Source organism: Fragaria vesca, unplaced genomic scaffold, assembly GCF_000184155.1.
Source record: "Fragaria vesca subsp. vesca unplaced genomic scaffold, FraVesHawaii_1.0 scf0513070, whole genome shotgun sequence".
Classification (NCBI taxonomy): domain Eukaryota; kingdom Viridiplantae; phylum Streptophyta; class Magnoliopsida; order Rosales; family Rosaceae; genus Fragaria; species Fragaria vesca.
Genome location: NW_004443442.1, coordinates 422,402 through 443,663, shown reverse-complemented (window position 1 = coordinate 443,663; position 21,262 = coordinate 422,402). Strand labels below are relative to the sequence as shown.

At 38.4% G+C, this 21,262-nt stretch overlaps 2 protein-coding genes across 2 annotated transcripts; both read right to left on the bottom strand.

The window, feature by feature from the left end:
- Positions 1–5,555: 5,555 nt before the first annotated feature.
- Positions 5,556–8,264, bottom strand: LOC101293161 (vacuolar protein sorting-associated protein 20 homolog 2-like). Its single transcript, XM_004309790.1, has 6 exons — positions 7,979–8,264; positions 7,565–7,717; positions 7,296–7,448; positions 6,324–6,407; positions 5,848–5,992; positions 5,556–5,768 (listed from the first exon to the last, which is right to left on the bottom strand). Exons 1-6 carry the CDS (start codon positions 8,078–8,080, stop codon positions 5,743–5,745), a joined length of 663 nt encoding a protein of 220 aa, XP_004309838.1. The 5' UTR covers positions 8,081–8,264; the 3' UTR covers positions 5,556–5,742.
- Positions 8,265–10,113: 1,849 nt separating this feature from the next.
- On the bottom strand, positions 10,114–14,515 carry LOC101297502 (trigger factor-like). Its single transcript, XM_004309804.1, has 8 exons — positions 14,462–14,515; positions 14,265–14,362; positions 13,959–14,008; positions 13,745–13,833; positions 13,183–13,291; positions 12,765–12,778; positions 10,340–10,441; positions 10,114–10,260 (listed from the first exon to the last, which is right to left on the bottom strand). The coding sequence occupies exons 1-8, from the start codon at positions 14,513–14,515 to the stop codon at positions 10,114–10,116; spliced, it is 663 nt and encodes a 220-aa protein (XP_004309852.1).
- Positions 14,516–21,262: the final 6,747 nt, after the last annotated feature.

Sequence of the window (21,262 nt, the reverse complement as noted above, 5' to 3'; positions counted from 1 at the left end):
CGAAATTTCCATATTTTAGAAGGTCGAAATTTCCGTAATCACCGAAATTTTCTTTCTTGACTCTCACATTGCCAAGCCATTTCGCATTAATCAATTATGCCACAAACAGACAAACAAGGATGGCTACCACAACAGACCCGTTCGTCATGTTTACAAATTCATTTTGGGAGAAGGTCCAATCAAAGACACCCAGCTCTCCTCATACATGCAAACAACTCAAGTTCACATCCACATGTTAAACCTACTGCCCGAACAGACACATACAAAGTCAAGCAAAATATACGATCCAGCAAAAGAATAAAAATCAAATTGAAGCAGCTCAAGCTGTCCCAGCTCCAGTTGCTCTCATCACCCAACAAATATTCTTGGCTCCCAAGCAAAAATTCCACGCTCAACTGGGATTTTAGATATTGCTTCGTCATTCGATATGCAAACACAAAGCTGGCTATCAGTTCCGAGCGCAAAACAAAGCTCAGAGCTTTCCATGATCGACATCAAGCTCAATATCTCAAGCTTCACAAATCTGGGCCTTTCTTTTCAGGCTCCGACGACGCTTCTCTCAAACCCCAGCTTCTCAATTCTGGTCGACAATCAACAAGCTCGATCGAAACAAGAAATTCAAAACTCAGCACTCTACTTTTCTCTTATCTCTACTGATTCTAAACTAAAGATTAACATGTTTTGGTATGAATTTGCAGATATGAGCGCAAATCTTCACATATCAATCGAGCCCAGCGCTCAAGAATCATGGCTCAAGCAACTACTATGGGCACCCAAGCATCAACAGACAAAGATACCCAAGCATCAACAACCATTATCGATCGGAACAATTTGGGACATTTCCAATTCGCTTAGGGCAATACATAAGTTGTCAGGACCCATCCCGAATTTCACCATGAAACACGAAGTAATCCTGTAGGGATCACCTTCAAGGAAAGTTTACCGAAAAATCGGCATAACCTCCCTTGAAAATGGACAACCATTCCTAATAATACCTGCATACACTTCAAAAGAATCCATCTAGAACCCTCTACTCCTGGAGCCTTCATGCTCCCCAACACAACATCTCCCAAATTATTTAAATATCTACACAAATCCCATATCCAACCATTTATAGGTTCAGAGCAACTCTAATAGGAAGAAATGAAACATAATAAATTAACAAGCGGAAGCTATATGATGACTATGCCTCATCTCCATGTATGCTCAACCTCAACTATGCTAACCTGCAAGCTGGGCATTTTTAAAACGAAGGGTGCAGGGGAAAACATTTGAAACCGTTAGAGTGAGTGGACAAAAATAAATTTAATGAAAATATTTATGTTTTCCCAATTTACATTTCCATAGAAAATATGCTGCATGCGACATGCGACAACTCAAAAACGCTCAACACGAAAACTGGCAATTTCATGACTAGCTCCGACCAGTCTCCAAAGCTCAAAAAAATACAGTCTCTCAGGCTAAAATAAAATATGTATGTATTACACTCGTCATATCCCTTGTATGAATTTTCTTGAAATAACAAAGACAAATAGAAATTCACACAAGGCTACGACGATTGCGTCTAACGCTCACGTCGCACCACAATGGAATTTTACCTCATTATGGTGGAAAAGCACGTATAGCTAGCTAGCAAGCATTTCTTTATATACATACTATTCTCATAATCATCTATGGATATATATACATACTTACCGAAAATCTCATTTTCGGTAACTCTCCAAAAATAATGAAAATTGCCAATTGCAAAAGAAGCAATAAATATATGGCTACACCGAAAATCTCATTTCCGGTAACTTTCCAAACAGCGAAGTTAACAAAATAAAATAAGAGCATTTACTTCCAAAAAATAACTTCGCGAAAATAAACAATTCCACAAATTGATATTCAATAAAATCATTCATTTCAAATGAAATCACCGTATGCTTATAATTTAAAACGAACGTGCACTCACAACTTTAGGCCTAAGCTTGACGTCGATCCGAGGTCTCTTCTGCTTGAGCCTCCTCACGTCCTGCTCCAAATATATAATTAAAATCCCAACTAAAAATCCAATAGTTATGCAAAAAATGAAAAATTAACCGAGAGCCATAAACACGCTCATCATTGCCTAACTTCGATATTCTTCACTCGAAACGACCCAAACTTAAATACCATACTCGGCAGCCATAAATACAACCTCCCCAGAACAACGACTTAAACCCTACGGCCGGATTCTACATTAATTAACCCTCAAAAATACCAAACTTCGGAAATTCACAAACCTAACCAAAACTCCTCCAAAAATTCCATAATTCACATCAATAAACTCCCCTTAATATTCCACATTTAAAATCATAAAAATCTCCCAAACAGCGGCGGCGGCCGGAGGCCAATTCCGGCGACCTCCAATGCCTATGAAATTTTGACAGAATCTTCCTCTCAACTCCCTCTACAACTTCCTTAACTAGCACAACACCCAATTCAAAGCCTAACTAGGTCAATCGAACGAAAACATCCTAAAAGCCCTAGAAAATTCAAATCCACATTTCTCCTTACCTAGCTCAAGAGAGGGTGAGACCTTTGGAGGGATTGCTGCACGGGAGGAGGGCTTTCAAACATGCCAAGTAGCTCCGGCTATGGTGGCCGGAGGAGGGAGCTCCGGCGAGAGGGCAGCCGAGCTCCTAGGAGGAGATTTCTCCCGTTCGGCGGCGTTGTTGGCTTGCACACCGGCCTAGGGAGAGAGAGGAGGGGACAGCAGCTCGTTCGGGACCGGAGCGGTGGTCAAGGCTGGCCGGACGGCGGCCGGCAGAGGCGGAGAGCATTGGCGGGGGAGGAAACTCGAGAAGGAGGAGAGAGAGGGAGTCGGGAGAGGGAGAAGAAAATTTCAGAAAACTTTTGGGCTTTTGACCCCAAAAATGGCCTGATCCACACTTGTAAAACCCCACTCCTTAACATAAAACACCCCAAAAATAATACCCTAATAAAAATTACCTTTTTACTAGCTAAAATTTACCATTTTTACCGTCGTCACATTTTTTCCTTATGAATAATTTCTCCGAAATAATCGTCCCCCAAAACCCCTCTAGGGACCAATTAAACTACAAACTCATTGACGAAGATGGTAAAATTCTTATTAATACCAAGCTAGTAATTAAGGTAAAAATTTAAGGGTCGGGATGTGACAATTCTCCCCTCCTTATAAAAAATTTTGTCCTTGAAATTTACATACCTGACAATCAAAGAGATAGATATTGCTGCCTCATTTGCTCCTCTGATTCCCAAGTAGCTTCCTCTACTTGATGACTCCTTCACAGAACTTTAACAAGAGGAAAAAGATTTGCTTCTAAGCACTTGCTCCTTTTAGTCAAAAATCTGAACCGGCTCCTCATCAAAGGTCAAATATTTCTTCAAATTAATCGGCTACTCTTGCAACACATGAGAGAGATCGGCAATATACATGCGAAGCATGGATATAATGAAACACTATGTATCTTGGATAATTCTAGAGGCAAAACTAACCAACAAGCAAGTGAGCCAACTCGCTCTATAATCTCATAAGGACCAATAAATCTCAGACCAAGCTTTCCACGTTACCAAAACGTACTATTCCTTTCCAAAGAGATAGTTTCAAGAACACCCAATCACCCACTTGATACTCAAGGTCCTTCTTGAAAACATCTGCATAACTCTTCTGCCTACCTTGAGCTGCTTCTGGTCTATCTCTGACTAATTTAATCTTTTCATTATACCCTGAATTATTTTAATCTTCCCAAAGACTAAATCTTTCATTGAACCACCTACATCAACACGTTAGTGAGTTCAGTGATATCTGCTCTAGAGTACGAGTACCCGTAGGTATAATGAAAAGAGGAGAGGAGGGAGAGAACTCTCCAAATTCGGCCAAAATGAAAGAGAGGAAGAAGACTAGGTCTAGAATTTGTGAAATGAGGGTGAAAGTGTGCTTAAATAGCCTTTTGGGTTCAACGGTCAAGATGAGACTTGTAACCAAGATCCAAGGGCTTAAAAACAAAAAGAAAAAAGGTAAAATGAAAAGACTAAAACAACCTAATTAATATATAGAGAATTAAAAGTTATGAAAACAATTTCGAAAATATAAAGATGAGTGAAGGGTAGAAGTCTAAGTGAGTGTGTGCCTAGTGTGAACACAAATAAATATCTCATTCATCCATATGTGTGAAGTGTGTGAGATGTATGATCCACTAATTATTATTGTTATATACATTTTGAATTTAAAATTTAAATACAAGATGCAACACAATTTGATTTAGATCTTCACTTGTGGGCTTCTTTGATCTTATGCCTTGCACTTCTTGCTATTGGGAGTTGACTCTGTTGACCCAAAAGTCAAAGTCAGCCCGTTGACTTTTGTCATTAGTCGGAAATCATATTTTTGCTCTCAATTGCCCATTTCTAATGCATTTTTCTTCTATTGACCATAATTTCCTATAAATAAAGAAAACAAAGTAAATATTATGAATAAGAATCCGGATTCTCTGATTGAATTTAAGTTGCTTGGATGTCTTATAACCATTAGATGAAGTAAGAATGACATAAGGATGACATGGTGATCTTAGATTGTACTCAATCCAATGGTTAGAATTCATCCAAGCAAATCTAAGCAACATAAATTCAAGTAGAGAAACCAAATTCTATGAGTAATGTTAGAGCACTCGCTAATTTCAAGGCAATTAGGTATAAATACACACGTAAATTGCGTGTGCTAATCTAGGTAATTAGGTATCCACAAGGCAAAACAGTTTTGAAAACTTTAGTATTCTCGTGTGAGGGGTGTGCTAGTCTAGTGTCTTCTATTGAGTAGAGACTTCGTCAACCATGGTGATGTACCGGCATCGGTGTTGAAAAAATTGAAGAGAACCTATAAACCTGAGAGAAACCTCTTTCTTTCTCCAAGTGTAATATCTCATAATTTCAAATGTTTTTTTTATTTATTTATTTGGTGGTAAAGTAAAAAACTAAAAATCAACTGAGTTAACTCTAAACCGGTTGGCCATAGCTAGGACTGTATCTCTTGCTGCATGACAGTGTTGTTTTTCCTTTCTTTCTTAAGAAATTGACAACAAAATAACTAAGAGTTGCCATTTGAATAAGTATAAACTTCTTGTTCCACTTGTTCCAAAACCATACTTGTTCCACTCGCTATTCTCTTGATGTTGTGGGGTGTTTGTAGAGAGCGTAATCAACGACTGGGAAATGGCAGGGTGAACTCTGTCCAGCAAGTCCAGTCTTTGTCTTTGCTTCATTCTATCATGTCGGTTCAGGTGCCTAAGTCGTTATGGTACGGTCCCCTCCTTCGCAGTTAGGCCGGAAGTTAACATTGATGGTGCTTATGATTCTGGTAGAAAGACGAGTGGCATGTGTTGTGGATCATGTGTATGTCAAGCCAATGAGTTAAGTAAGCATGGTCTGCTTTCAGGTTTCTTGCTCTCTTGGAGTGAGCATATTTCCCTCTGGAGCTGCAAACCTTTTTCTGTAATGCCTGAGTTCTAAGGTTTTGATTACTTTTGAATACATCGTCTTCTACTTTCAAAATCAATTAAGAATTTTAGAAACAAAACATCAAGGGTTGGAGAAATATAAATCTGTACAACTCACAAGTCTTTAAGTAAGGGTACAGAAAATCAAAATCATCCAAATCAATACATGCATATTGCTGAACAGGTCAAATTCAACTGGTGATTAGTTTCAGAATGGCGAGCTAATTCAATTGTCATATACAAATCAAGCCAGCACCGGTTCCTCCATAACTGCAAATCCAAAATGGCGTCAAGAATTTGAAATTGAGTAGTAAGGAATAAGTAGTTTGCAGAGCAGACAGAATAATACCTTTAATCGTAGCAGAATCTTTTGCATCATCTGTGACCACATCAGGTGCAACTGGCACTTTGGTTGGTACATCAGGAAGGTCCAACTTCTCATCTTGAGGACCCGGCACTGAAGCAGGAGTTTCGGGAAGGTCTTGAATAGTTATCTGACAATAGAATGGGGGTTTCTCATTTAGACGTAAAATCATGTGATATGGAGTTGTTGGACATACATTAACATGGTACACTGTAATGAATTAGCTTGGATATACTGATATTGGTGATGAGATAAACGGAGACCACCAAGGAGGATATAAACTGCTTTTCACAAATTTGAATAGTCGGAAACAAAATAATTGTCAAAACATTGATCATGAACCAGCTTACTATAATTTCAAGAACAGATTCTTATCAATAACTATTAGAAAAATCGGAATAAGATGCAAATGGATTGCGAAGGTTTATGTAGGACCTATCATTTCAAATAAAAGAACATACCTGAGCTTCCAAGTTCTCAAATTCTGCTAAGATTTCCTCTTCATCTTCTGTTGATAATTTCTCCCCCAAAATTGCACTAATTTCCTACAAAGTCATGTAAACATGGCGAAATTTATTGAAGAGAAAAAAGTCCAGAAAGAAGACGCTAAGCAAACATTGAAGAAGTGCATACAAGTGGTGAAAATCACAGGAGAAATAATAAAAGCACGCATCTTCGATGAATAAGTGGATAGGACCTCTAATTACAACAGAGACAGTTAATACATGCTTATACTGAATTGAAAGACATTTAATACATGCTTATACTGAATTGAAGAGTTCAAAACATATTTATTTTCCAAAACACAGATTTGATCCTTGTCATGTCCAAAATCCTTCATAACCCAACCAATTCAAGATATTCCAGGTGCAATATATGTTTGGAAACTCAAAACAAGTGCCACATATAAACAAAAGATAAATTGATAGTACTTGCCACGGTCTCCTTCTACCAATAATGACAAAATTTTGAAAAAGAAAAACAAGAGGTAAATTTATTGCAAATATCATGCATGTTCTTCTCTTGGAAAAAAAAAATATATATATATATATACACACACACATATATATACGAAAACGATATGAAGCGCACTTCCGCACTGTCCTTAAAGTTAAAGTGCGGACGTGCGCTCCACATCCGGCCTGCATATATATATAAAGACAAGGAAATAAGGAAACAAAGAATAATGGATATAGACACAACAGAGAGAAAATTAAAGGGAGGGCACTAGCAGATCAGCTGAAGAAAGGCAATACCACATTCGACATGCCGCTTACTTTCAGCTCACAGAACCGCAAGCAGAAACATGATCCTTTTCAATAAATTTTATTAAGACATTTACGGTACTGTTGTTTGGGAATTCAAACCAAGGATTGGAGTGATTAGTACAGACAAAACTGACATGAGTGCATGACAAAATAAGATGAACTTACATCTTGGTAAGCTTTAGCTTCCTCAGTATCATCCATTAGCTTTTGAACATCCTCAAGGTTGATCTCACTTTGAATAGCTTTAATTGCACTATTACCAGCCTTCAAACTCTCAAACACAGCTTTCTGCTTGCTTGATAGTTCAATATCTTGCAACTGAACCAAAATGTAGAGTGGAGCATCAACATCTTTTCTTCTCAAAATATAGCATCATACTAAAAAGAGACAACAAAAACTGAGGAAAGAAATTACTGTTTATCATGAACACTTACTTGTTGCTCAACATTAATAACCCAGGTATCGACTTGCTTCAATAATTCTTCTTGTGCCTTTTTCTTCTTCAATGCTAACAAAGCTCTTTCCTTTTTCTTATCACGAATCAAGTCTCTTGCAGCCTGCTTTTCTGCTTCAATTACAGCTTCAAGCTGGAACAAATAACTGAGCTAACATAAGCAATTATACCATTACATTTCTATATGCGAAATTCAATCATTATCCCTTTCAAAACTGAATTTCCTTCATTTACTCGTAACCAAAGGGAAGAAATCCCAACAAAAACAAAGAAAAAAAGAACAAGTTGATCCTAAACTGTTATTTTCCTGGTTGGAAAACCAATTTTAGCAGATACCCAGGATCCCAATTCATAGAGGGTGAAAGTTGAAATGAATAAGATCAAGTATTGGGACCTGTTGTTGGTACTGAGCGAGCTTGCGTCTCTGGGTCTTGAGAGACAAAATAGCTCGATCGACATCGGTGATCTTGGGTTTCTTCACGAACAAATTCCCCATCTCTGTGACTGTGTGTATATATAGATAACTTCTACACCATTCCTTGTGAAATTGAAGCTGCTATCACAGTTTTGACAGAGGAAGTAAGGAAGCAATCAATGAATGAATATGTTCTTGTTCGACTCACTCTTTGACCACAACTCCACCAAATATATATGTCCATTGTCCAACACAGGTTGTATCTGAATACGTTTCTGTACGAGTCCTAACTCTTATACGTTTGATATGCTTAACAATTTTTTTTTGGGAAAATGCACATTTGCAAAAAAAACAAGTAAACTAGAACCTAATATAATGAAAATCTTATTCATGAGCTCATTTCAATGAATCTCAGACTAAAGACGAATTTACCCTCACTCCTATTCAACTACCCTCTCTCACTCTTTTTCCAATTAGAATTCTTCTTCTTCTTCTTTTTTTATTTTTTATTTCTTTTTCTCTCTCTTTGAAGCAGAGACTCAAGTCCTCAACGACAAAGCCGCCGCCTTGAAAGACGTGAACCGAGCTAAACTCTGCTGCCGACGAGATCTTTAAGTGGTGTCGTCGCTCCTCTGCCGCATGGACACCGTCATCAAGCGAGATATGTTGAGAATCGCCGTAACACTGCAGATCCAAAACTCCGGCATTTGATTTCTTCCCAGAGACCAAGGCCTCGTCGCTCAGCGCACGGCATTAGGCGCTCGTCGCTTGTCGCTCAGTAGTCAGCGTTCGACGCTCGTTGCTCGACGATTGGCCGTCGGCGCTTGTCAATTGACGTTCATCTACGCCAGGTCTGCTCTGGCCTGAAGCCAATGAAGATCTGGATCCGAACAGAAATGGATGGGTGACGATTGGCTTAAGGTCGGACGCTGGAGTCAACGGCAACGGCGGTCGGGAAGGGTGTGGGCGCCAGCTTTAGGTGCCCAGAGCAATTTTTTGGTTTGGGCTTGGGTCCTTGACAACGGGCCGGAGATTTGGATGCCCTTATGGGCCTCACAGTAATGTTTCAACATTTTATTGGGGTTTAGTAACTATTATTGGGGTCAATAACTCGATTATGTTCTGATATTTCTTCTTTTCTATTACAATAAGTTTAAATAAGTTGATTATTGGGGGTCAGTAACTGATTATTGGGTGTCAGTAACCAAGTTATTGAGGGTCAGTAACTGATTATTGGGGGTCAGTAACCAAGTTATTAGGTTCAGTAATCTGATTATTGGGGGTTGGTAACTGATTATTGAAGGTCAGTAATCAAGTTATTGGGGTAAGTACCCGAGTATTGGGGGTTAGTAACTGATTATTGGGGGTCAGTAATCAAGTTATTGGGGTCAGTACCCGATTATTGGGGGTCAGTAACTGATTATTGGGGATTAGTAACCAAGCTATTGGGGTCAGTAACCGATTATTGGGGGTCAGTAACTGATTATTGGGAGTCAGTAACCAAGTTATTAGGGGTTAGTAACCCAGTCACCGGTGACCGGAATCCAGCGACCGGAGAAATTTGGTGGCCGGAGTCCGGCGGCCGGTGACCGGAGTCCGGTGAGATTCCGGTCAAGTATTCTCTCTTCCATTTTCTCTCTTTATGCATGTTTAAGGGGTGAGGGCAAAATAGTCTTAAAATAATACGGTTTGTTAAGGCTTTAGTAAAGATTTGTGCATTTAAGCATAAAAAAGGTTACTTTATATTGAAATGGGCTAATGAAAAAGATTGTCATTGGAATGAGAAATGAGTGGTTTAAATTAGTACTAAATGGGCATTTTGCCTTTTTTTTTTTTAGGCATAATTGACAATTTGCTACCCTAACTTTCTTTTACTTTGGTTTCAATTTGCTACCCTAACTTTTATTTCAGCCAAAGTCTGAAAGTTTTATAAAAAAAATTAAGAGATAATAAATGATAAGAGAAATGTTTACAAAGTTAGGTATCCAAAAGATGAGTGTACCAGGGGCATTTCCCTATCAGTTTTTACAAAATTTTCTCTTCCCCATCCCACTGAATACTCACGTTAAGCACTTGAACAAGTTCTCTCCAGTTTCTTTGACATCTGGGCCTACTTATTCATCGCTTGGCTTTTCCATTTCTGCCTTTTCAAGCTCAATTGTAGCATTGAATCCAAATTCATTCCCTGGGGTGAACGATGATTGCAGTTCTTCTGCCGATTGGGTGGTATTGATCTTGTTTTCCTTCACAGTCAGATTTTCCTGAAATTGGACCAAGGTTGTAAAAGGTCACACAATTTTGAAAACAAGACACATATAAAGGGTGTTGATGATGACTTGCCTGCTTTACATAATCAGCCAAAGCAGAGCTTACTAATTCTTGTATAACAAAGTTTGTGACACGCTCTTTACCAAGTATATCCAAGAGAAAACTTTTTGGGACCTGACAGAAGTTGCCGGTTAGTCACCATAGAACATGATCAGAGAAAATAACTTACAAAACAAGTTTAATTGCACAAGCGCTCAAGAAAAAAAAAATCACCAATAACATGCTGCTTGGTCATTTTACAATCACAAACAGCCAACAAACTCGAGTTCATGAGTCTCAAGTTGGATTCTATAGAAGCAAAGTTCAACATGTTTGGCCACATTACCATTAATTGGGTAACCCATTAATGCATAACGTAGGCATTAATTTGTTTTTCAGTTCAACATGAAAAATCATACAATTTGTGATAAGGAACAGCTTTTGTACAACTAAAAGGTGTGCCTCCATCGTTCACCCAGCAAGGACTTTCAAATAAGGACTTTTAAATCTACATGGGTTTTATGGGTAAAGATTAACAATATATTCATCCAACATTGATATGAAAGTCCTACTTAGTCCCTTATTTCACAATCTTCATTGGAGAGGCTCCCGTGCAACTAAAACCTTTTGAACCATAAGATTAGCGTAGACTGATATGACACCCTATTTCTCATTAAAATTATGATAATACCAAAATTCAGTGACACAGGATCTGAAATAGGATGCTGAACATGGAAATTTTGATAAGGTTCCCCCATCATAATAGATATCATGTAACAGTTTCGCTAATGTTTGATACGAAGGAATAAAAATCGGTTTCTGTTTGGCCTCCTCGTTCTGGCGCTAGAGTGCAGACTATGTCAAACTAAAAACAGAGCAATGATTTAACAAATCCAAACTACTGAGTTGGGCAATTAAGGTGCCACTCAACTTGTGGAGATGCAATCTTTGGTAACAGTTTCAATTATTGAAGAAGAGTTGAATTATGGTTCAGCCCAAGGTTCTAAAACTAGGCGCGATGGCGCCTAGGTGCTGGAAGGGTGGTTGGCCGACTCGATTTTGGCCAATTTGAAGGTTCTGGGCAAGAGGGAGGAAATCGGGCGCCTAGGCGGGCAGGGCAGGCTGGGCGGTTCCGACGCCTAGGCGGCCCCTAGGCGGCCTAGGTGGTTCCGATTAGGCACCATCTTTCTTTTTTTTAATTTGGCTTAGCAAAAAAAAATGAAACAAACAAGTACCCAACGATGAAACATAGGCTTGCAAGAATCTAATTTAATTATTTGTAATTGTTTTTATTTCTAGGAGCATGCTTGTTGAACATTTTATCCAAATTTAAGTATTTTCACTATTTTCAGACATTATAACTTTTATATATTTATTTATACAATTATTTGTAATTAAATAAATACAGAAAAAATACAAAACCAATTAGAGAAATTTTATTAACACATCCCTAGATGCTATATACACATCTCTTTTTTTTATAAAAATTATATAAGACTTTGTGAGTACGTAAATTACCAAAAGAGACATTCATATCAAATTATCTCTTTTTTTTTTAGCTTGAATCGAGTACCGATATTTTGACACCACATATGAATATTTTGCAATGGTTCCTAAGAATCGATTAATTTAGTTTTACAGACGGGATTGAGCATTCTAATGCTGAAAGTTCCATTATGCAATGGTGATGTATTGTCTTGTTTTCTTTTAATTCGGTAAGCTCAAGAATTCTTGAAATCAATTTGAGTAAGAGGCTCCTTAAGAAGAAATTTTGTCGGGGAAAACCGATGGGAGAAGATGTTAACAAAAAAAAATCCCTCAAGAAAGATCTTAACAAGGTGAAACCCTTTATGAAAAAATAAAACCTTCGAGGAAGATTTTAATGAGGTGAAACAGTACGAGGTAAGATGAAACATTTTGAGAAAAATCACACTAATGTGAACTTTTTCTTTTTGAATATTGAGTAGCAGATCTATAAAGTATATATGTGTATTTAGTGAATTGATTGTATATTCAGTGAATGAGTTATGTATTTTCAATGAGGGTATTGTAGGAAGTTTGAGTATGTGTATCTAGTAAAATGTTAAAACAATAAAGTTAATAGGTTGTGTATTAAGTATGAGATGTGTATCTAGTTATTAGGGATGTGTTAATAAAATTTCTCAACCGATTAATCCCTAGACTAATCCTCTCGGCGCTTTTGTCCCGGCCTTCCGCCCGACTAGCGCCTAGCGTTTTTTAGAACCTTCTTCAGCCTACTTACAATTTGAAGTAAAATGCAATTTGCATGAAATACATGTGTAACTAAACGTTGGAACAAATCAAACACATACGTTGGAAGGGTAGAAATAATCATCCTATTGGACCAATTGTATATGAACTAAATAGACCTAGTAAAATGCACAGAATATATCAAATGGTGAAATACAATAAATGGACTCAAGGTAAAGCTACTGACCTTTGATGTTTTTCCTGAAGTAGCTCCAAAGCACATGAAAAAAGAAAATTTAGTAAATACTACTTGCGATTTGAAAAGTTGCTCCGACATACAGACTTATGAGAGAAAGAAGAAAAGAGAAAAATTATCAGATAGAAATGGGACGAGTTAAACCTGGACGCACTGGAGTTAGTAATCCTAAGTGCATCAATGAGCAGAACCTTAGCATGATTTTTTAATATCATGGTGAAGTCTCTTTGGAAGTGTTGTTTACTCTTCAAATTTTTTTTGCACAACTGCAAGATTCTATTGGATACACATAGACTCACAGAGAAGAGCCCTAGGACTGTAGAAGTCATCCACAAGTTGCATTTGTACACTGAGCACTCAGGTTATTATCAATTGAACAATAATAGCATTGGGGGGCAGATTGCATTACCTCCTTTTTGTCTGCGAAATCCTGGAACTGGTGGAGCTGTGCGTGCCAAATTTGTCAAAACCTGATCAAAAACTTTTTGTGTTTCATCCCCAGACACGTCCACTCTAACCTAGCATTTGAACATTATAACTATAAGGCCCCGAACTCTGACAGAGTTGATGCAAAATACAACATAATTACTGGTAATATAGCAACTCAAATGAAGAAATTAGAAGCTGTAGATCACTCATAATCCCATTCAATAATGAAATTGAATGGCACAACACAATCCAACAATTAATGAAAATAAAACATGGGAAAAACTCTAATCCATTCTGAAGAAAAATGAAACGGAAACTGATTTGATGAAAAGGAGAACTTATTTGCAGCCCCAGTGAGTCTCTCTAATGCTTGTTTCAATTCAAGAATTCAATCTGAATCCGTGGATATTTGAATACAGTTTCTGTTTTCCTAGACCAACAAGGTAGCTGTTCCTAGGAAGACTCAAAAATCTTCCCTAAACAGCTTCATAATAATCATCATAAAGCTTAATTCAAGGTGAAATATTTCAGTGCAAACTCACTTGTATAATATTGTCATCTTGGGACTCGACAACAATCTTTGTGGTTTTCAACCTTAAAAGAGTTTCTTCTGCAATAGACGCCTCTAAACCTACAAAACCAAATTAACAGTAAAGTAAAATTGTGAGCACCAGAGAACAACTGAACCAAACAGACAGATAGGAAAACTTAAAGGCCTGTGCAAAGAACAATTGACAGAAATAAACAGATCTGAACCCGCTGCGTATATCGGCCTGGATAAGCGTGCAGAACCAATCTCATGCGCACTACAACAAAAAAATGATCTCAAACTGATCAGAAATTTACTCATATACACCACAGTAATATGAATGATTCATTTCTCTTTTTCCATTTTTTGTTAAAGGAAGAAAACCCAGTTAGCTTGGCAGTAATGGGTCTATAATACTTTGACTATTATCATGCTGCATCCAAAGTGGGAACTCTCAGTTTGTCTTTCAAGAAAGCTGCGAAGTAAATGTATAGATAAATATGAAAGATGAGAAACGGGTAAGAATAGTTTACCGCGTGAAGAGACTATGTTGAGAGATAAATAACCCCATTTTAGTTGCATTTTGATAAGCAACAACACAAGTGCAGTTGTATTTTCTCACAGGAAAACGCTAGGGAAAAAAAAAAAAAAAAAACAAGTATTATCCAAAGTCCAAAGCATATCAATTGGAAGGTGACCAGTTTAAGGGTCAAGCAATTTAATAGAATACCGTGGGAAGTCGAAGGGCGGGAAAATTTGACGGAACTGTTATCATCGACGCCATGGCTGCTTCTGCTGCTGCCGGCTGTAACTTTCTGATGACTCTCCGTGTTTTCTTTTTTCATTAGAAACAAACTTGAACAGAAGAATCTTATCCGTCCAAATACGACGTCCATTTCATCAATTAAAAGATTTGATTCCTTAATTGTATTTCAAAAAAAAAAAAGATTTTATTTGACTTGTCTTTAATCTCATCAATCTAATTGTTATAGTTTAACGAATAAGATCAAAGAGTATAAATTAAGGACAATGTCCACTAGCTCTAATTTTAAGAATTTTATTCCTACTAACAAAATCAGATTTTAAAATTCTCAAGAGTCGACTTAAACAGCAGAAAGACAAATATACCTTTAATGCATTAAATAACTACAATAGACTATTATAAGAGCAGAAAGACAATTATACTCTTAATGAATTAAATAAACGGCCAATGATAAAAAGGTACAGTTGGAGGTAATAAATGATAACACAGTTAATAAATGTTCATTGATGATAAAACAATACATCTATTTAAATCTCTTAAAACGTTGCCCATAAAAAAATTACGATCTATGCTACTGACCTACTGTTCTCTTAAAGCGTTGCCCCTAAGAATGAAAATAACTACGAATTATGCCACTGACGTCGTTACCCCATCCACGCCGTTACCCCCATATTTGAGTCCCCCACCTCTGATTTTCATTTCAAAAATCATTTCATTTTCTCCCTCAAAACTATCTAACCGCTCTTCTCTCTCACTCTCACTGAAAACCCAAATTCTCTGTGTCTCCGACGAATCCATCATCCATCTCTCTCTGACGAATCCGTCGTACTCCCCAATAACTGTCGAAACGAGGCTCATCTTCGGCTTGAGAGCGGCGTCGAGAAAAATTCCTCCACAAACCAGAATTCAAAAAGCCTCAGGTAACATCTTTGCAGTCCTTAATCTTTACCTCCTGCTTTCGATTCCTTCTTATTACACAGTATTATAAGCTTGCCTATTTTACATTTTGGTTAAGTAAATCCTATTAACAGAATTTGAAGGTTTTGAAGATCTAGGGTTCAGGAATAAGATTAGGGATTTAGGGGTTTGGGAGTTCGAACTTTGATATCGGTGTGGTTTTGAAAATCTAGGGTTCACATTCTGTTCATTAGTTTCTGCTTCATTTTTTCGTTTGATTAATGTTCGTTATTCATTGCTTTTGTTCTGTTTAGTTTGGGATTATGAAGTTGCTTTTGGTGTGTATTTTTTGTTTAGATTCTACAGTTCATAGGTAGGCATCTGTGATGCAGGGACTTAGAGTTGTATTAGTTACATGGATAGTTACATGCTTAGTTACATGCTTAGTTACATGGATAGTTACATACATGGATAGTTACATGCTTAGATACATGTATAGTTACACGGATAGTTATATACATGCATAGTTACATGTAACTATCAAGTAACTATCCAATACTACTGAGACTTTCGTTTTTTCGTTTGATTACTGTTCGTTATTCATTGTTTTTGTTCTGTTTAGTTTGGGATTATGAAGATAGCTATTGGTGTGTATTTTTTGTTAGGATTCTACAGTTCATATGTATGCATCTATGATGCAGGAATTTGAGTTGTATTAGTCATTTTACATGTACACTACCAGAAGAAAGGCTTTAGCCGACGAAAATAAAAAAACCAGGCCGACGAATTATTTTTTCGTCGGCTAAAGTCCACGTTAGCCGACGAAATTTTCTTTCGTCGGATAATTTAAATTTTTGTCGGCTATGGTCAACTTTAGCCGACGAATCAGCTAAAGAATTTTTTTTTCATCGGCTATAGTCTGTGAACTTTAGCCGATGAAAATATAAGATTTTAGCCGACGAAATTAAAATTTTGTCGGCTAAAGTGTCTTATATTTACAGATCTGAACAGTAGCTCATCTGGGAAAAAAAAACGGGAGAAAAAGTTTAGGTGTTGTCGAAATCCGGCCAAAATACGTAATTTAGACGGTCCAATGACCTTTTCCGTGCGTTTAGGGGTTTGACTTACGGGATTGACGGTCCGGATCGAGCCCTTAACCTTGTCGGATCAAGTTGATTTTTTTCCCATACATGTATTTTATCATGATGGTCAGATCTGACGGTCGGATTTTCGTTTCTCAAGTTTGATCTTCACAATCACAACATTCCTACTAATGTTGTATAACTTGTTTACCTAGTGTTAAGTAAATGTTCCGTTTGAAAAACAAACTATACGTAGAACCTTCAAACGCAAAAAAGTCGTGAAATAAGATATGACCAGAATGGTGAAATACGTCTACAGTTGAAAAATCACGGTATTTCGGTAAAGTCTCGGTGCCGATAGTTGCGGTCAATGCAATTTTTCATTCTTTCTTCCTATGGGTAGCCCTATCTTTGGTGGTTATTTTCCATAAAATTTTTATACGACTTGTTGCGTCTCATCGATTTGAAACTATTTTCAGTTGAAGGTCCGGCCAAAATACGTAATTTAGACAGTCCAATGACCTTTTCCGTGCGTTTAGGGGTTTAACTTACGAGATTGACTGTCCGGATCGAGCCCTTAACCTTGTCGGATCAAGTTGAATTTTTTCCCATACATGTATTTTATCATGATGGTCAAATTTGACGGTCGGATTTTCGTTTCTTAAATTTGATCATCACAATCACAATGTGCCATTCGTATACAAAGTACTATAGCCAACGACATTATTGAAAATTCATCGGCTGTAGTTAATAAAATAAAATAAAACAAATAAATTGAAAATAGTAAATAAAAAGTACTATAGCCGATGAATTTCATTATTTTAGCCGACGAGATTCACAGGTTTAGCCGACGAATTTCACAGATTTAGCCGACGAATTTCATTACATTTGTCGACGAGATTCATAGGTTTAGTCGACGAAATAAAAATTTTGTTGGCTAAAGGTATCGGGTATATAATTAAACCCAGCGTTCGACAGCCTCCACAACGCTCCAAAAAACCCTAAAAAACCCACCACCGCCTCCTCGAGCCCTCACCGCGCTCCACAGCCTCCACCGCCTCCTCGAGCCCTCCACAGCCTCCTCGAGCCGTCCTCGAGCCATCTCCGTTCTGCTCCGGCGAGGCGGCGACGCCCTCACGCGGCCACTCCCTCACGCTCCACACTCTCCAGTCCACCACCGTTTATCTCCTTTAAGCCCTCCGTTAGTCCTCTTTCTCACTTTAATAGATCTGCTTCTCCTTACTGTGTGTTTGACTGGGTTTTTGGGTTGTATTAAATTGTAAATTGTTGTTACTGTTATTATAATTGTTCGGAATTTAATGGGTATGAATATGATTAGTTGAAATTTAGAGTGTTCAATCGAGTTAGGGTTACGATTTCTAAGTTTGTTGTTGATTGATTTTGGAGGCTAAGCATCATAGATGCAGGGAATAAATATCAACTTGTTTTCCCTTGTGCTTGATTGAAATATGTGTTCTTTTCATAAACATACTGCATACATTTGTTGATGATTTTTCAACTGATTTACCTTATTTATTGTGTGAATTAAAACTTAATTTTCACACTCATAATTGTAATGTGATGTTATTTATTCGTTTCATGCTGTATTTTGTCTCTCTAATACTGAATGGTATATTGGCAGCTAATAATTCATTTTCTTTCAACTAATAAATTTATTTCTCACCGTCGAGATTCTCTATTTTTTTTTCTTGGTTAGGAAGTTCAAGCCCAACCAGGGTTGAAATCCTGGATCCGCCACTGTTTTAAACAGGATGAGCGGTAATTTTAGATCGACGAACGGTTCGAAGGGCTAAAGGTCCGAATCGTCTGAGGGAACCTCTAGCAACCCTCAAACGTCGTTTCGGGGCCCCATGATAGCCAGACGTGCGACCCTTTTGGAGACGGCGCAAAGGCAGCCGAGCGTTTCCCATTCCTCGAAGCAGCCGGAGGTGCCCCCTTCATCGAAGCAGCCGGGCATCCCTCGTTCCTCGAGGCAGTTGTGGCCTCAGACCTAGACAGAGGTGTCTGCACCCCGTATGCCTAAGATACACCGGGCGCCCACTCCAGGTCCTACTGCTTCGGATGGTGGGTCATCTGGTGTACAAATGCCGCCGCCTCATCTATTCCTTCCCCGGATGATACCGGCCTTACCTGCAGTCGATGGCTCAGGGACGCCGATTTATCCACTGCCCCCGCCAGTGGCTCCATCATCGACGTACTGGTTCGTGCCTTTTGATACGCCTCTTATTTTCGCGAGGGTATCATCATCGGCGACAGAGACGGAATCCGTCGCGTCCGCCGCATCGCCCTCAGGTAATGAAAGATGAATGATTTGTTTTCTTATAATTAATAATAAAGGGTCTCCGATTTTAATAATCAATTTGGTTTATCATGTGATAGGCACTGTCGGAGCGAAGCCGACAAAGAAGAAGAGAGGCCCCGTCACAGGGAAGGCTCTCGAGAAGACCGTCAATACCCCAGGGAGGATCGTCATCGATACTGACGGGGATGGCCACATAGTATCGGGCGGGAAGTCGAGAACGTACTCCAGCCGCGTGGGAGTGCTCATTAGAGATAGAGTCCCTATGTTGTGGTCAGACTAGGGCGAGGTCCCGCAGGAGGTTAAGGACATGGTCCATAACGCGATGTCGGTGGTTTACAAAATGCCTCAATAATATTATGTATTACATTGTTGATTTCTCGAAAAACTAAACTAATAAACGGTTAAATGCAGGTGTAGTTTGACGTTCCCGAGCACCTGAAGAACAGCTAGGCGAACGTTGTGCATGGGGGAAGGTACGTTGGGAAGTTAATGAAAAAACAAAATTGTATGTGATATTAATAATATTTCTAATATTTTTGTTGTATCTGTAGCTACAAGGAGTGGAAGAACGAGTTGCGGACCCACTGGACTACGCACGGGAACACACGTACTGGTACCCCTGCTGAGTTCCAGTACAAGGAGTACGAGTGGTGTTGGCTTCTGACATCAGAATTCAACAACCCTCATAATCATGTATTTAAAAAATTTAATTAGCTAATTTGTCATCAAGTACGTCCGTTTTTAAATATTTTACTAATAGTTTTTTTTTTCTTTGAAGGCCGTTTCCCGGCAAATGCTCAGAACCGGCAACGCAACACAAGGAACCATCATGCCGGTTCTATACCGTTCGCTGTCTTCATGGACGAGGAGGCCAGAGAACATCCAGAAGTCAATCGATACGTCTATACGTACGAGAAGACATATCCTGACGCCTAGGAGGATATTGTAAGTCATCTTACGTTTTTAAATTTTTAATTTTACTTATATATATGTCAAAATGTTAATTAATCATTTTTTTCCTATCCAATTAGGCGAAGGTGAGGGAGGCTAGTGACAAGGTGATTAATGCTATAGTGAGGGAGGCATGGTCGGACACGCAAGAGGAAGAGATGTCTGAAGCCATGTCCCGAATCAACACTTCGGATCCGAGGGTTGGGGCGAGGATCATGGGCACAGCCTTCCCACCGCGAGGAAACAACTTCTACTGCCGAGGTCTAGGAAAGAAGGGCGAGGGGGTCCTGAAGACCACTCCAAGATTTCAACGAAAGGCAGTCTTGACCAGCAACAGGACGACTCAGCTAGAGTAGGAAGTTGAGAGACTACGGGAACAGCAAGCTGCTCAGGCTGTTGCTCATGCCGCCGTCGGCTAAATTTTGGGACAATAGCCGACGTCGTCTTCTAGTTTCGTCGGCTAAAGTAATCGCCGATGACTTTTTCCCGACGAAACCATAGCCGAAGGCTCGTTGGCTAAGATCTTAGCCGACAAATTAAGCTAACAGGCCGACTAAACTTTTTCGTCGGCTAAAGTGCTTATCCTGGTAGTGGTAACTGCCCATGTAGTTTTGAAGATCTAGGGTTCACTGATATTATGTTCATTGGTTGTTAGTATTTGTCCTTTATTGGATTTTGCTTTGGTTTTTGCTTCCTCTGATTTGTGTGTAAATATTGGATTCTAATGTATGTTAGTCCTTTGCTTTTGTTCTGTTTAGTTACATGGATAGTTACATGCTTAATACATGCATAGTTACATGCATAATTATAGAGATAGTTACATACATGCATAGTTACAGAGATAGTTACATACATGGATAGTTACATGATTTGTTATTGTGGATGATATGTTTGTTTTTACACAGCCAAAGTTTCTTAATGTTTATATGCTGTTTATTTGATGCAAGGAAATGGATAAGCGAAAAATAAACGCAGTTAATGAAGAAGGAAAGAAAAGAAAGAGGATAGTTGATGAAGGAGCAAAGAAGAGAAAGAGGACAGTGGATGAAGAGGCTGATGGTGTACTATTGTCCAAACTATTTCTGGGACAGGAAAAAAGAAGGAGAAAACAAGAGAAGAAAAATAAGACAGAGGAGCCAAAGAAGAAGAATGCCTTGAAGAAGACATCCCAAATAGAGGAGGAGGAAGAAGAAGATGAGACAGAGAAGAAGAAATCAAATCAGTTCATATCAACATGGCCTGAAGTGGACAGTTTTAGAGAAGTATTAGATGAAGAAGCACTGAATGAGCTGAGGAATGGCCCCTTTGGTTTACTTTTTGAATGATTTTATGAGCATGTCAACAAAAATTGATAGTTACATGGATAGTTACATTGCTAGTTACATAGATAGTTACATGCATAGTTACATGGAAAATTGATAGTTACATGGATAGTTACATGCATAGTTACATGAAAAATTGATAGTTACATGGATAGTTACATTGATAGTTACATGCATAGTTACATGTAGAATT